Source organism: Crotalus tigris, unplaced genomic scaffold, assembly GCF_016545835.1.
Source record: "Crotalus tigris isolate CLP2741 ecotype Arizona unplaced genomic scaffold, ASM1654583v1 scf7180000017667.1391209, whole genome shotgun sequence".
In the NCBI taxonomy this organism is placed as follows: Eukaryota; Metazoa; Chordata; class Lepidosauria; order Squamata; family Viperidae; genus Crotalus; species Crotalus tigris.
In genome coordinates this window covers 640,201-654,018 of record NW_024096553.1, presented here as the reverse complement: position 1 = coordinate 654,018, position 13,818 = coordinate 640,201, and the positions used below count along the sequence as shown (strand labels likewise).

Sequence of the window (13,818 nt, the reverse complement as noted above, 5' to 3'; positions counted from 1 at the left end):
CAAGAAATAATAGACCAACCCATAGACTGGAAACCAGAGATCTTTTTGTTGGATATTTTAAATAGAAAATATAGTAAAGAAATATGGTACTTAATTTTACATATAATAACGGCGGCAAGAATAGCATATGCACAGTGCTGGAAAAATGAGAATATACCATCAGAGGAAGAAGTAATAAGAAAAATCCTGGACTGTGCTGAGATGGACAAATTAACAAAAGAGATAAAAGAAAAGGAAGACACAGAGTATTATATAGTATGGAACAAGTTGTATGTCTGATTGGAGACTAGAATTAATAGAGGAGAACAAATATGGAAAGCTCAAAAGTGAAAATGTGTATAATAATGTATAATAATAATATGAATTATTCTTTGTAAGAAGTAGAACATTAAGGAAGAAAAATGTAAATAAGAAATAACGGGGCTATAAGGACAAATATTCTAAAGAAGAATAAAGGGGAAATGTAAATATTAGATTACCGTTATGTAATTGCTGTAAAAAAGGAGGAGTATATATATATTGTGTATATGTGTGTTATGTTTTGTTTTGTTCTGTTTTGTCTTGTTGGTTAAAAATAAAAATAAAATAATAAAAAAAAGAAAAGCGGGATAGAAGGAATGAATGAAATGAATGCATGAAATGATTGAATAAATTTAATAAGTTTTAATGAATAAAACTAACTAGGGCCTGCTGAAATGCATCTGTGTTTGTCTGCATAAGAGAGGAAAGTATTTTATACTGCCTGTATTACCTTTGGCTGTTAGCATGCAATACAATCTTGTCTCAACAAACCCCATGCATCCTTAGAATCTGCTCTGAAATGTGGATTTCTTTTGAAGCCTATTTGGAGTGGCAATGGGGAGAGGAAAAGTGAATTGCAGATTCTGGGTCAATATTTATTACATAATAGGGAATGGAATTTCAATCTTCCTTTAGAATGCTCTGTCAATAGTCTTAGAATGTTCAACTCAAGAGAAAAACCTCCTAGAGTAATTGATACTCAGTGGTATAGTTGGCTCTTCTAGTTGAGGGCAAGGAGATGCCAAAAATGTTTTGAATATCTATTATCCACATTTATAACTATACATGGCAAGAGATTTTAGGGCTTGAATTTTTAAAAATCCAGTTTCTCTGCTCCTGGTCAAGTGCATAATTTTAATTAGATGACGATGTTGCAAAAATGCAGCATTAGAGCCATAGCTTATGTACATCAAAAAATATGACATTGTGATGTAGCTATGTATTTTGAAAAGATGACCAAATTCTGTTGGCAATTAACATTTTAAAAATTTGATTTCCAGTTGAAATGTGAAATAATAGAATTGTTATCATTCACATTCTGGTTTGCTTTTTAAAGGACACATTCCCTTTTTCCATATGTAATCAGTCATGGGATAATACACCCTAATTTTAAAACTAATCTTTAAATTTAATATTCAATAAAAATAATGAGTATAATATTGATTTTTGAAGACAGCTACATTTTTGTTATTTTTACATTGTTGTGTATAACTCCAGTCATATTCTAGAACTGAAGTATATCATATATTCTCCAGTATTAAAATGCTAAATGGTCTCTGTTTATTATGTGCAATAGAAATGAAGCATCAATGGTAAATGGTTCAGTTAATAGATTATTATTGAAGTGTCAAGGTAACATAATTAGACTTTTTAAGCCCAATTTACCAAGATATATTATGAGAATAATTTGTCAGAAAAGTATGCATTTCCTTTTGATGAATTACAGGATTGAAAACAAAATATATTATGGTAATAAAAATTACAACATAAAAAGAGTTAATTAAAATATTTCCAGACTAATAAATTTATTTAGCATTGTTTATTTATTAAAACAAATTTATCTGGCTGGCAATTCTGGTTGGTTTAAAAAATAAAAAATCCACTGTACAGAAACCCATAACAACAAAATCATCCCTGTGGCAGAAGCAAACACAATCAAACAGCCACTTGATCAACCTGGGGTTCCAAGGCCCACTGGCAGAACTATGTCTTCAAGGCCTTCTGGAAAAGTATCATATTAATCTTATATTTGGGAAATAATATTAGATAGGAGGAAGCAATCACAGACCTCAACAACCTCCAGGTACTAAGAAAAAGATCATAGCATCATTTAACTCATCATTTGCAGAAATGTACAACAGTATCATCAACATGATTGATGATCTCACCTAGCAGCTTCATGTAGATATTAAACAGGAATAGAGAAAGCACCAATTCCTCTGGAACTCTTGGAGCAGGGGCCACAAATTGGACCTCTCAGTCTCAATCATCACTGACTGAAAAGAGCCTCTGAGGAAGGAAGTGAACTAGATTACATAGTGCTTCCTATTCCCAAACCCCAGAGTTGCTCCAGAAGGATACCATGATCAATAGTAATATTGATAGAGCAGGAATGTACTACCCACATCCTGCTCCCACCAGAAATCATCAAAAATGATGATCATCACCAACACCATTTCCATCCTGTATCCATCCTGAAACCTGAATGAAAGGAGTTCAGATAATCCATTTCACCCAGGATCCTCTGGAGCACAATTAACCCCACACTCTCTTGACCATAGTATAGCCTCTAGATGCCCAAAAAAGCCTCTTCACAGTTCATAATCACATTCAAAACAAAATAGTCCATGAGCAGATTTGTGTTTGGTTGATCAGAGGAAGTGGCCATGCAAAACCTTCAGCCAGCTTTGGAAGCCAAACACACTTCACAGAATGCTGCTGTAGCTGCCAGCCAATCACCAAATGGTGTAAATTCTTGCAGGTGCCATCTTTGCTACCTCCACCACATTCCAAGTCTGGGGCTTCCATAATCCAAAGTACAGCAGCCTACCATTATTAATGACCTATTTCGCTATTTCTTTGTGTAGATTCCAAGAAGCCATCTGACTTAGTACAAATAAGACATATAAAGTAGGGTAAACAGTAGACCGTATATGAGTCTTGAGATAGTTATATATGAAGCAAGATGTTATGGATTTATCAAAATTCTGCAATTACTTTTTATTCAATTGCCCACAAACACATTCTAAAATCTTATTTGCTGGCATTATATTAACATGCTTTCTATCTAGAAGAAACTTTGTAAGAAATACATTTGTAAAGGATGAAGTATCCCTGTTTTAGTTATATCATTAGCTATATTATTTTTGGTTTGAATAGGCAACTGAGAATTCAGCCTCTTGCCTTTCAAGCCCAGAGATCTAAAAGAATGCAGAGGATTTTGGCCATCCACTGGTGTTTGTGGATTCCTTGTGTGACAGTTTAGAAATATTTGAAAAAGCATGAACATCACTAAGTAGTAAAAAAAAAAAAAAAGATCTCCATAATACCATGTAAATTGTGCAACTTAATAATACTGTCTTGCTTTTAAAATCTAATAAAACTGTTTTCAAAACTCAGTCAATATTCCTGGTCTTCTACCACATTGTCAGCTACTGAAATACTGTCATTCCTACTGTCCTCTCTGGTTTGCTGAAACAAATTTAGTTTTCTTGCAGAATTTTTCAAGGAACACCTCTTACTGTGGAGCTCAAGATGACGAGTATCGAGTGGAGGTTACTACAGCTTTGCAGAGAATTGACTTATTCACTGAGCAATTCAACACTGTCCTCTTAACTTCTATATCTGTCTTCATTAAAGGGGATCTTACTATAGCAAATCTGGGGACATCTGAAGGACGCTTTATGCAGGTAAGCAATATAATATTGTACTGCTCGGGGTTTTTTAGAACAAATCCAGTCAGTAAAAGCTAAGGCTGGGAAGGAAAGGAATCATCCTTGAATGGGAAAGTCAGTCCAAAAATTTTAAATGGTAATACAGATTAAGGTGAAGAAAGCAGTCATGAAATAAAAACTATGCTCAATTTAAAACCAATAATTAATTTGAAGTAGAGTGATGACTTTATTTCATCTATAGTAGAATATCTCCTATATTATTTTTTGTTCAACTTAGCCTCCACTGTTTCTGGCTTTGCTACCAGGTCCTAAAGCAATCTCTTGATACAGGTAATCTTTCGGATATGAGAGCAATTGGGACACATCACTAAGTGACATGGTATAATGTCATATGACTAATCACTTAACAAGGGCAATTCCAGTAGTCACAATGGCTGTTGTTACACAAGGACTATGTGGGTCATATGATCCACATTTCATATGATCCACATTTCATATGATTGCAATTTTAGAGTTCCTCCTGGCTTTCTATTGACTTTGCTTGTGAGAAGTTGGCAGAGAATGTGAGAAATTGTGATTACATGACTGTGGGAATAGTGTGACAGCTGAATCTCTGATGACCGTCATAAGTCCCACTCATTCAGTGTCTAATAAATAATAATAATAATAATAATAATAATAATAATAATAGTAGTAGTAGTAATAGTAGTAGTAGTAATAGTAGTAGTAGTAATAGGAAGAATAGGAATAACAATGTTGGCAGGGACCTTGGAGATCATCTAGTCCAACCTCCTGCTCAGGCAGGAAACCCTATACCATTTCGGACAATTAATTGGCTGACCAATCTCTTCTTAAAAACTTCTTTTATAACTTCAAATAGTTGCTGGATGAATGACTAACCAGAGAACTACCTGTATACCATAACTTTACTAGTGCTCTGATTCAGAAGTTTCCCAAGTACCTGTAATTCTATTTTTTTCAAGTGAGTTCTATTCCTGTGTTTAATCAACAGAATTAAAATAATTATTTTTAAAAAAGAAAAAAAACCTTTTTATTCCAAAGTATGAAGTATGATATAATTATCCTGTTCTTCAAAAAATAAATGAAAATGTTCTATGCACTAGCATGGTGAGTAATACAGTACATCTGGATTCATAAATATCTTGGGGGGGAAATTAAGTTTTGTCTTTTTAAACGTACAGCTAAACCATTCTATTTAGGTATTAGTTTCTGGCATTGAAAATTTCGGTGAGTGCAAGCTCTTGAAATCCTTTTTTTATAAGTTGAATAGCTCATTCAAATAGCAACCAACAAATTTAACTATTGCAGACTGTAGCTCTCCAGTTGCTTTGCAAGAAAAGTCAGCAATGTGTGGACAATTAGTAGGGTAATATATTCAGCTAACTGTTTTATAATTAAATGTGATATGGGGAATAGAATTCTGAGATTTGTTATAGTTTCCTTCAAAGTGCCACACTTGATGTAAACATTTTTTATACTTTTCACAGAAATAAAAATAAGATTTTCCTATTTCAGAATAGTGTTCTTATTCATTTCTGTCATAAGCCAGATCATTTCATACAACATTTTGTCCTCACTACACTGAACTCTAGAAAATCTTTCACAATACTTCCAGAGCACGTTTCCTTTGTTAAGGCCAGTCAAGGGACTAAAAAGAATGCTATTGTCTGAAATATGTTGTGCCATTAGCAGAAATGTCTATATCTACTGTATTGAATTACTGAGAAAAAATTGTCTTTGAGATTGTATTGTAATAACCTGTGGAGTCTTCCCCTCCTTCCCCATTTTTGTTAGAAGAGTCTGACTTATTCAAAAGTCCAAAACATATGAATTTCTTTTAATGTTTAGTAACATCTTATCTGTTCTTAATAATATATTTTACCTTGTGATGCATCTTTTAGGCATAAAAAATAAGAGAAAGGATGTAAATATTATAGAGCATATATAGGATTTCCTTTATTTTGTTAAGTAAATAGTTCCATGGGAAATAGTTTCAAATGTATTCTTGTATACTATTAATTGGGGTTATCAATAATAAACAGTTTAATCTCAGGAGAAGGACAATGATTATAGATTAGAATAAACCAAATACACTCTGCTTAGACATGACTGGCATAATTATTAACAAAATGTTAATATGTAATTAGTACAGAATTGCATAATTAATATGCTGTTAGCAGGTAAGCTAAGCAATTGACTTTTTTGTAAAAACTGCAGTAAAGAAATGAAGATTTTTTTTTAAAAAAAATGAAAAGCTCTGTTACAATTTCTGAATCTTCGTATTTGAGCTTTCTGCTAAGCATTAGAACCTGTGGAGTGCTTAACAGAAATAACTATCCTGATAGTGCAACCCTATGGTAGTTTCTTCCCAAATAGTCCTTTGCTATTCATTGAGCTTCTGAAATAACTGGGCTGGGACACAAATCAGCTTTGATTATATTATTGTGCACATTTAATGAGGCAGACTTTCAAATTGCCATCAATAGCCACAATGCCTTTCAAATGTTTTAACACTACAACTCATAATCTGCAGAAATTATACTTCAGTTCTTTGGGCATGGCATTGTAGAATACAGGTAATTGCCAAGAAATTTAGGTACTTTACATCTGTTTTCTAACATTTTCTCACTGCCAGCATTTTTTTTTTCCTATTAGGTCTCTGAGGTCTTTAAACACTTGTGGGACAAGCATAGCCTTTGCCAGTGAGCATCTATTCCCTATAGCATTGATATGTCAGGGAAAGAAACCTTTACTGACAGAATTTCTGTGTGTCAAGCAACTGAGTTTGACAGTTGTAATACTCAAGAGTGCAGCAGCAAGAAACAAAGATGAAACAATGGTCTTGAGCTACTTTAAAATTTGCAGTCATGTTGTAATCTGCATTCAAACAACATATGCTGCTGATGAATCATGTGTGTCAGTTAGGCCACATCAATGCAATCCCCCCCCCCAGTTTTTTAAACAAATAAACATAAACATTGAGACATTAATTTACAGTAATCTAATTTTGGCTAGAATGTCTGTATTATTAAAATTATTACTATTTTTCCCCAACCAAAATAACAGAGTCAGTAGAAGACCACCAGATGTCTGCTTTGTCTATAGTTATTACCTACCTAGAAACATTCCAATAATGTTAGATAAATCAAATATATCAGCATATTAGCTAGAAATCAGAGGACAAATGTTTCAGTTTGTCTAATTTTTCTAAAAGAAAAAAAGGATACTATCTCTTTATCAAATATTGCATATGTCTATGTAATATATACTGAACTACTGAAAACATATCCTTTCCAATTAAGAACTTCTATTTTTATTTTGAAGATCAAGTCACTTTATTAACCAAAAAAATCAATAAAGTTTATACCAGCTGCTAAAGGTAATTAAGTATCAGTCTTGGAACTAGATGTAGTATTTGAAATACAGACAGCAATGTTACACTTTTATTTTTTTAGAGCCTAATTGTATTGGGAACAGGGAATATTTTTTTCCTGTTGGAACACGTGCAGCACAGTCATGTACATAATTGTTTTGGCTAAAATAAAAGTGTGAAAACTTTGTACTGGTTCTTAAATATCCTTGACTTCAGAGCTGATAAAATATTGTTGAGTTTCTGTTACAAAACAGACTGCTAATAATTTGACTAAGACAGCTGTCATACATGAGAAAGAAAAGAAATTTATTTTATATCCACCCTAAGCTGTATGATAAGTCTTCTTACAGATTTTCCCTTTTCTTTCCATTTCCTCCTCCCACCCACCCCAACATAATTTTGCAGCTGTTTCTGCTTCTTACAATTGTAATTGTGGTTGGTGCTTGGCTGGGAACTCAATCTCAGTACAGCTGTTGAGTGCTAAGTGAATTGGATATTTTTCAGTGGTTAAATAAAAAGAATTATACCATTTCAACCAGCAATATTATGAGTTAGATCAGTGGTTCTCAACCTGTGGGTCAGGACCCCATTTGGGGTCGAACGACCATTTCATGGGGGTCGCCAAACTATGCTGTCCACCATTTTGTTCCCTTTTCCCTAGCTGTCCTACTCCCTCTTATTGGTGGCCACACCCACTTGGGGGGCACCACAACATGGGGAACTGTATTATGGGGTCACGGCATTAGAAAGGTTGAGAACCACTGAGTTAGATTTTCAGTGGGTAAAAGTTGAGTCTTGTCCATTGAAGGCTAATCATTGTTATAAAGTTCTATGTTCCTTTGATTGATGTTTCTCAAAAAGGGCCATAATCTGTCTGGTCATGTTCTCACTGTCTGTAAGAGATCAATGATACTTTAGATATCTATTCTTTCACCATTCTTGGAATTATATATTTGATCTATCTCGGTGTTTTACAGATATTTGGGGATTTTGCACATAAGGAATAACAGTATTATAAGGTGTGATCTTATAAAACATAAAATGTAGATCATTGGGTTTATTTTGGTGTTGGACTGATCCTTTGCTGCTAATATAGCCATAGTTTTCACCTGTACAGAATACTCAGTCTTATCTACTTGTTTCATTTAAACTATTGTACAATTCTTTTCATGAAACAGTTGCTTCATTTGAATAGTGTATGCTTAAGTTACGTAAAATTTAATGATAGTAGCAAAAAACGTAGTCCAAGTGAATTGTCCAACAGTTAAGTCATTCCACAGATTATGAGAGCTACTGTAGGTTTGGAGTGCTTAGCATGAGAAATGTTGAAATAAAACCAATTCTTGAAAGTTGGTGATTATTTTGAAGCAACTATTTTTTCTAATATAACATTGTAATGGTTAAAATTCTCAAAATAATGCCATTACATTGAATGGATTAGAAATGTGTATAGCTAAAGTGATCTTCATGTGTGTTACTTTTAGAAGGTCATGTTGAAAATATTGTGAAATATAATATACTTTAAGAATATCTCTTCTGGATAGTGGTTTATACCTGCCAGAGATCCATCAAAAAAAACCAGGCAGAACTTGATTTCATTTCAAACTCATTTTTATTTAAAAAAGTCTTAAATTGCATACAGATAGTTGCCAATGTTGATCCAGATTGTGATAAAAAGTTATGTACCGTTTTATTAAAAGACAAAAAGTTACTTCATTCATTTTTATTAAAATAATGATATGCAGACACATGTAGGATTTAACTGGTAATTCAGAGTTCTGCATGTATATTAAAATAAATTGATAGTAATAAAATGCTGGAAAGAATTTATCTGGTAGCCATGCACTCCAGGCTGATTACTTACTTTCATTTTAAGTGGAACATTAATCTTTTGCTCCTGTGTCATCTTCAGTACTTGCCATCTCCATAGACAGCAATTATTAAAATATTCTGAGTTGCTGTGAAAAGCTGCTATATATTTATTGGTAATTATATAGTGGCAAAATGAATATATCAGCAGAAATGGCATTATAAATCTAACTCAGCCATTTAATCAGGAAAGTTTGCTATATTCTTCATGGCATCAAGTCCAACATAAATAATGGCTGCTCAGCAATTGCATATACTATCCCTGATATCCATAAAAGAAAATGATGCATATCTTTATACTATTAAAGCTCTGTTTGTATCCCCAAGTTGGCCCAAAGTGCATTATAAAGCAACATTTTTTAACTAGGGTATTTAAAATCCACTAATTTGAAGAATGCATAAAATAATCTGGGACCCATTCAGTTCCCATCTGTGGAACTGAAGATTTTACAATGTCTAGGCCAAATTTATTCACAAAATTGTGACTGTTGCAGCATCCTTGTGGTCATGTGCTTGTGATTTCTGATGCTCTCTGGTTTCTGATCATACAACTGAAGTCAATGGAGAAGCTGGCAAAAAGCCAAAAGTCACTCTCACTCCCACTACTTTTTTTCTTACATTTAGTAAACAAAACAACTACTGCTTTGACCAAAATGACTACAGCAAAATCCATTTTAAAAATGGTAATCTAAAATCTAATAAAAAATATCCAAATGGCTATTTAAACAAAATATTCCAACAGCCTAGCAGGTCACTAACAAGAGTGCTAGTGAGTGGTGGGATTCAGCTGGTTCACACCAGTTCAGCAGAACTGGTAACTAATTTTTTGTTGCCCAGGCCCAGAATGACTTCCAGAAGTGGCATCCACACAGAGAACTGGTTGTTCACATATTTGAATCCCACCACTGCTGCTAGGTGTACCTCCAATGCAACATGGTCCATAGCATGTGGGCCATTTCATAAAAGAAAAGAATTCTCTTCAGATCAATGTCTTTCTGATTTCTGACAAATTTGAAATCTAAGCTTCCTTTCCTTATTCATGCACAGAAAAGGAAAAGAAAGTCTCTTAAGTATCTTAGAACTAGGACATGAAGACCATCATAGGTGAAAAGCAGCATTTTCAAACATATTTGTATTCAAATGCAGCAATCACAAAATTGTGTTACATTATAATAATGGCTTTCACGCACTAGCAATCTGGGTACCACATTTTGTACAAACTGCAGTTCCAGAAAGTCTCAAAGGCAGCCCCAGGTTGAACTTGCTATGGCATAAATTGCTGTCAGTAAGATTTCTGATACCAGGAAGTGCCCCAGCCTACATTGCTTCGACCTGCTGTTCTAACAGGAACCATGAGTCTAAATCTCCAAGTAACAGATTTGGTCCTCTATTTGAAAGGATGACAGTATTGAGTGGGCTAATTGGAACTGATACAGAGCCGAGGTGTTTCTGAATTAACACTAAATCTCAAATCTTGTTGAGATTCAGTTTAAGTTTGTTTTGTTCCATGCAGTTTCTCACAGCCTCTAGGCCCCATATGAGGACTTTTAAAAAATCTCTGGCCTGACTGGAATGATGATAAATTACTGGATATTATCTGTATACAGATGATGCCTCACCCCATATTGATGGATGATCTCTCCCAATAGATTCATATGTTAAATATAGAAGCATAAGGGGAAAGTTGAGTCCATTCATATAGATTAATCTGTCTTTTCATGCAGCTTTGAAATATGTTATTATATTTTTCACTTGCTCACAAAACCAACCATGGACTTGATTGCTCTTTCATCATGACTGGACTTGCTATTGATTGGAATTGGCCAATTAGGTTATAATAGAACCACCATAAAATGGTGCCGCTTCATCTCAGAAATTCTAGATCAGGGATGTCAAACTGCTGGCCCATGGGCCGGATGCATCACGCCAAAACCGCGCCCACCCCCATTGTCAGCAATGAGAAAAAAGTCGCAATACGTCACAACACGTCACGTGATGTTGCAAGTTTGACACCCGTGTTCTGGATTGTTAGCAAGATACCAGATTGATGGTATAATATTGAAAGCCACCAGGAAATCTAAAAGGGACAGAAGGTTCTGAAGTCATGATCTATCAGAGTGACCAGTGTTGTTTCCATCTTTTATCTAGGTCTTAGTTTCATAAACTGCATTTCAGGAAATGTGACAGTGTCCTTGACAGGATTCCAAACTAACAACTGTTGAAAAAGTCTGCTCTTTGCACCTCTGGTAAAGATTTAACCTTCAGCCTGATATGCTAGGACAAAGTTTTATAGATTTATTTGCTACAAATTTCAAACTGAATAAAAGTAAAGTTTCAATAAAAAATTTAAACACCAAACAGTTTTCTGGAATCATGACAACAACAGAAAACACTTCTGGCACTGTTTGGAGGTTCTCTGGGGATTAGGACTATTGCTCAGTGAAGAAATAATTTTTGGTGAGAAAAAGCCTGAATGACTGATAAAAAGACATTCCTGGCATTTAGCAGTGGGTATAAAAGAGACAGAAAATGACCTTAATAAAGGTATTTGCAGCTGTGGACTTACCTCTCGTAAATTCCAAGGTTTTCATGTAGCTTTGCAATGTGTTCTTTGTTATATTTTATATTTTTCATTCTCCCTCCTGATCACAAAACCAAAATAACATCTGAAATATGTTTTTAAAAACATGGTAAAGTTATATATTTTCACTATTTTTCCTCTGCATTGTTACACAGTGAATTCAAGTTTATATTAATTGTTTCCTACTGTCCATAAAACCGCCACTGAAGCTAACAAACAATTTGAATATTTATTTATTTATTAAATTTATATGTTACCCATCTTGCGGCTTGAGGTGACTCTGAGCAGCATAAAACATAATAAAACATACAGATATAAAACAATTATAAATATAAAAATGAATTAAAATTACAAAAGATTAAAAAAACCTAAAAAAAACCCCTTACATATTTGGAGCAGAGAGGTGGTAGTGCCTTCTCTGTCACTGTACCAGCTACTTCAGTCCTCCAACTTCTTCAGGGCTTTTTTTTACTGATTTATATGCCTTCGCATTTTCTTTTTTAAAAAGTCTTTATGCCCTGATGAAGAAAATAACTTTGTTCTGGTTTTTTATTTTTGTTTTGCTTGATACTATTTATTTCATAGATGGGTACTCATCAGATTCCTCTTATGTCTAAAGCTATAGTAAGAGGTTTCTAGACTGATACTTAATGATAAAGTATTAAAGAATGTTAGCTTTTTTGGTTGAGTTTAGAAAACTAATATGTAGCCATGTACCTGTTAAGGGTAGCAAACTGTCTTTCAACCATGTTAGCCATGAGCACTACAGCTCCATATTAGCGGAACCTTTTGTACAATTTAGAATATCAACACTACATTGTCATAGAAATGCAGTTTAGTATCTATATAAGTATAAAATATTAAAATCAAGTAGCTTTTTTTACAGATTACTTTATGCTGAATAATTGTATTGTTAGATAATATAAAATGAACTTCCAAACCTTGTATTGTATTATATGGGGTTATGTGGGGAACAATAGTCCTTTTATGACTTGTGGATTTCAATTCCCAGAATTCCTGAACCAGCCATTTGAAGTCCACAAGTAATAAAGGGGCCATGGTTCCCCACCTCCGATGTAGAAAATTTATTAAAAGGTTGCTTGTCCTTTCTGTTTTGCTTTTTGCAAAACTGAAATGCTTTTGTAGCAGCTAACACCTGATGTTGAAACTATGACACTGAACGTACACCTTTCCCACCTGTACTGTTTTCTCAATAAAATTAATGTCTACCAATAGTTCTTTGGAATAAAAAAGAACCAGTTCCATCCACCTGTTATGAATTATATCCAGAGCACAGTATTTGAACTGAAAAAGGATATGGGAAGAAAAAGATTAACCAGAGTCATAACTGGTATAGATCTGCAGCCTAAACGTCCTTCCTGCAGTGCCAATGCTCCATTCAAATTTTCTAGCTTCTGCCATATTCCGATGGTTATATTCCTTTAAGAGAGGCCATATTATGAAAGCAATTTCAACCATTCTTTCCTCCCCCCCCATAAAGCAATAGTTGTAGATCAAAATCACTGTGTGATATGAATATAAATTGTATGATTGTTATTCATGTTTCTCTTTTTTTAGATAGTGATCTCTCGTTCTGAACGCACAATGCCATACATGAATTTCCATTTAGATTCCCAGCCTGTTACTTCAGAAGTTATTGAGACTTCCCTAGGCAATGATGGGTATACTCTGGTGATCACTGGGAAGAAGGTAAAATATTATTCATAATTTTTTGTGCTTCTTCATCAAGTGCATTGTATGTCTGTGTATATATAGATACATGTTTGTACATATACACATATAATCCTAATAGTGGTTATATTCAGCTACTTTAAATGTATTTTTTTTTTTTTTTGCTTTATACATTTCCTTCAAAAAGAAGTGAAAATACATTATTTTATTGATAGATGGAACCAAAAGAGTTTGGCTTGTGTATCTATCAGGTTTTTCATGAAAATAGGTGAGATCATGAAATGATTATACTCCAGGTTTGACATTTTTAATACAACACTAATCTGGAATATTAATATCACATATCCATTTTTAAATGGAATACATCATCCAACTAAACTTCTTATTTACATTTGATTGCAAATGGGAAAATAATCTATTTCCACTGAGGACTGAATCATTGAATATAATCTGCAGTTCCAATTATTTTTCCTTTGCATCCTTGGAATTAAGGAGAAACTTCCCAACAGTGAGGACAATTAACCAGTGGAACAGCTTGCCTTCAGATGGGCGCTCCATCACTAGAGATTTTTAAGAAGAGACTAGAC

General features: G+C 33.8%; 1 protein-coding gene across 4 annotated transcripts in view; it reads left to right on the top strand.

Moving 5' to 3' along the window:
• The window catches only part of MET (MET proto-oncogene, receptor tyrosine kinase), a 137,169-nt gene that overhangs the window by 55,595 nt on the left and 67,756 nt on the right, over window positions 1-13,818 (top strand). For all 4 annotated transcript variants that reach the window (XM_039337005.1, XM_039337008.1, XM_039337006.1 and 1 more), the window contains 2 exons: window positions 3,519-3,710; window positions 13,118-13,249. In XM_039337005.1, the coding sequence (XP_039192939.1) occupies window positions 3,519-3,710; window positions 13,118-13,249 (324 nt within the window). The remainder of the gene's footprint in view (window positions 1-3,518; window positions 3,711-13,117; window positions 13,250-13,818) is intronic.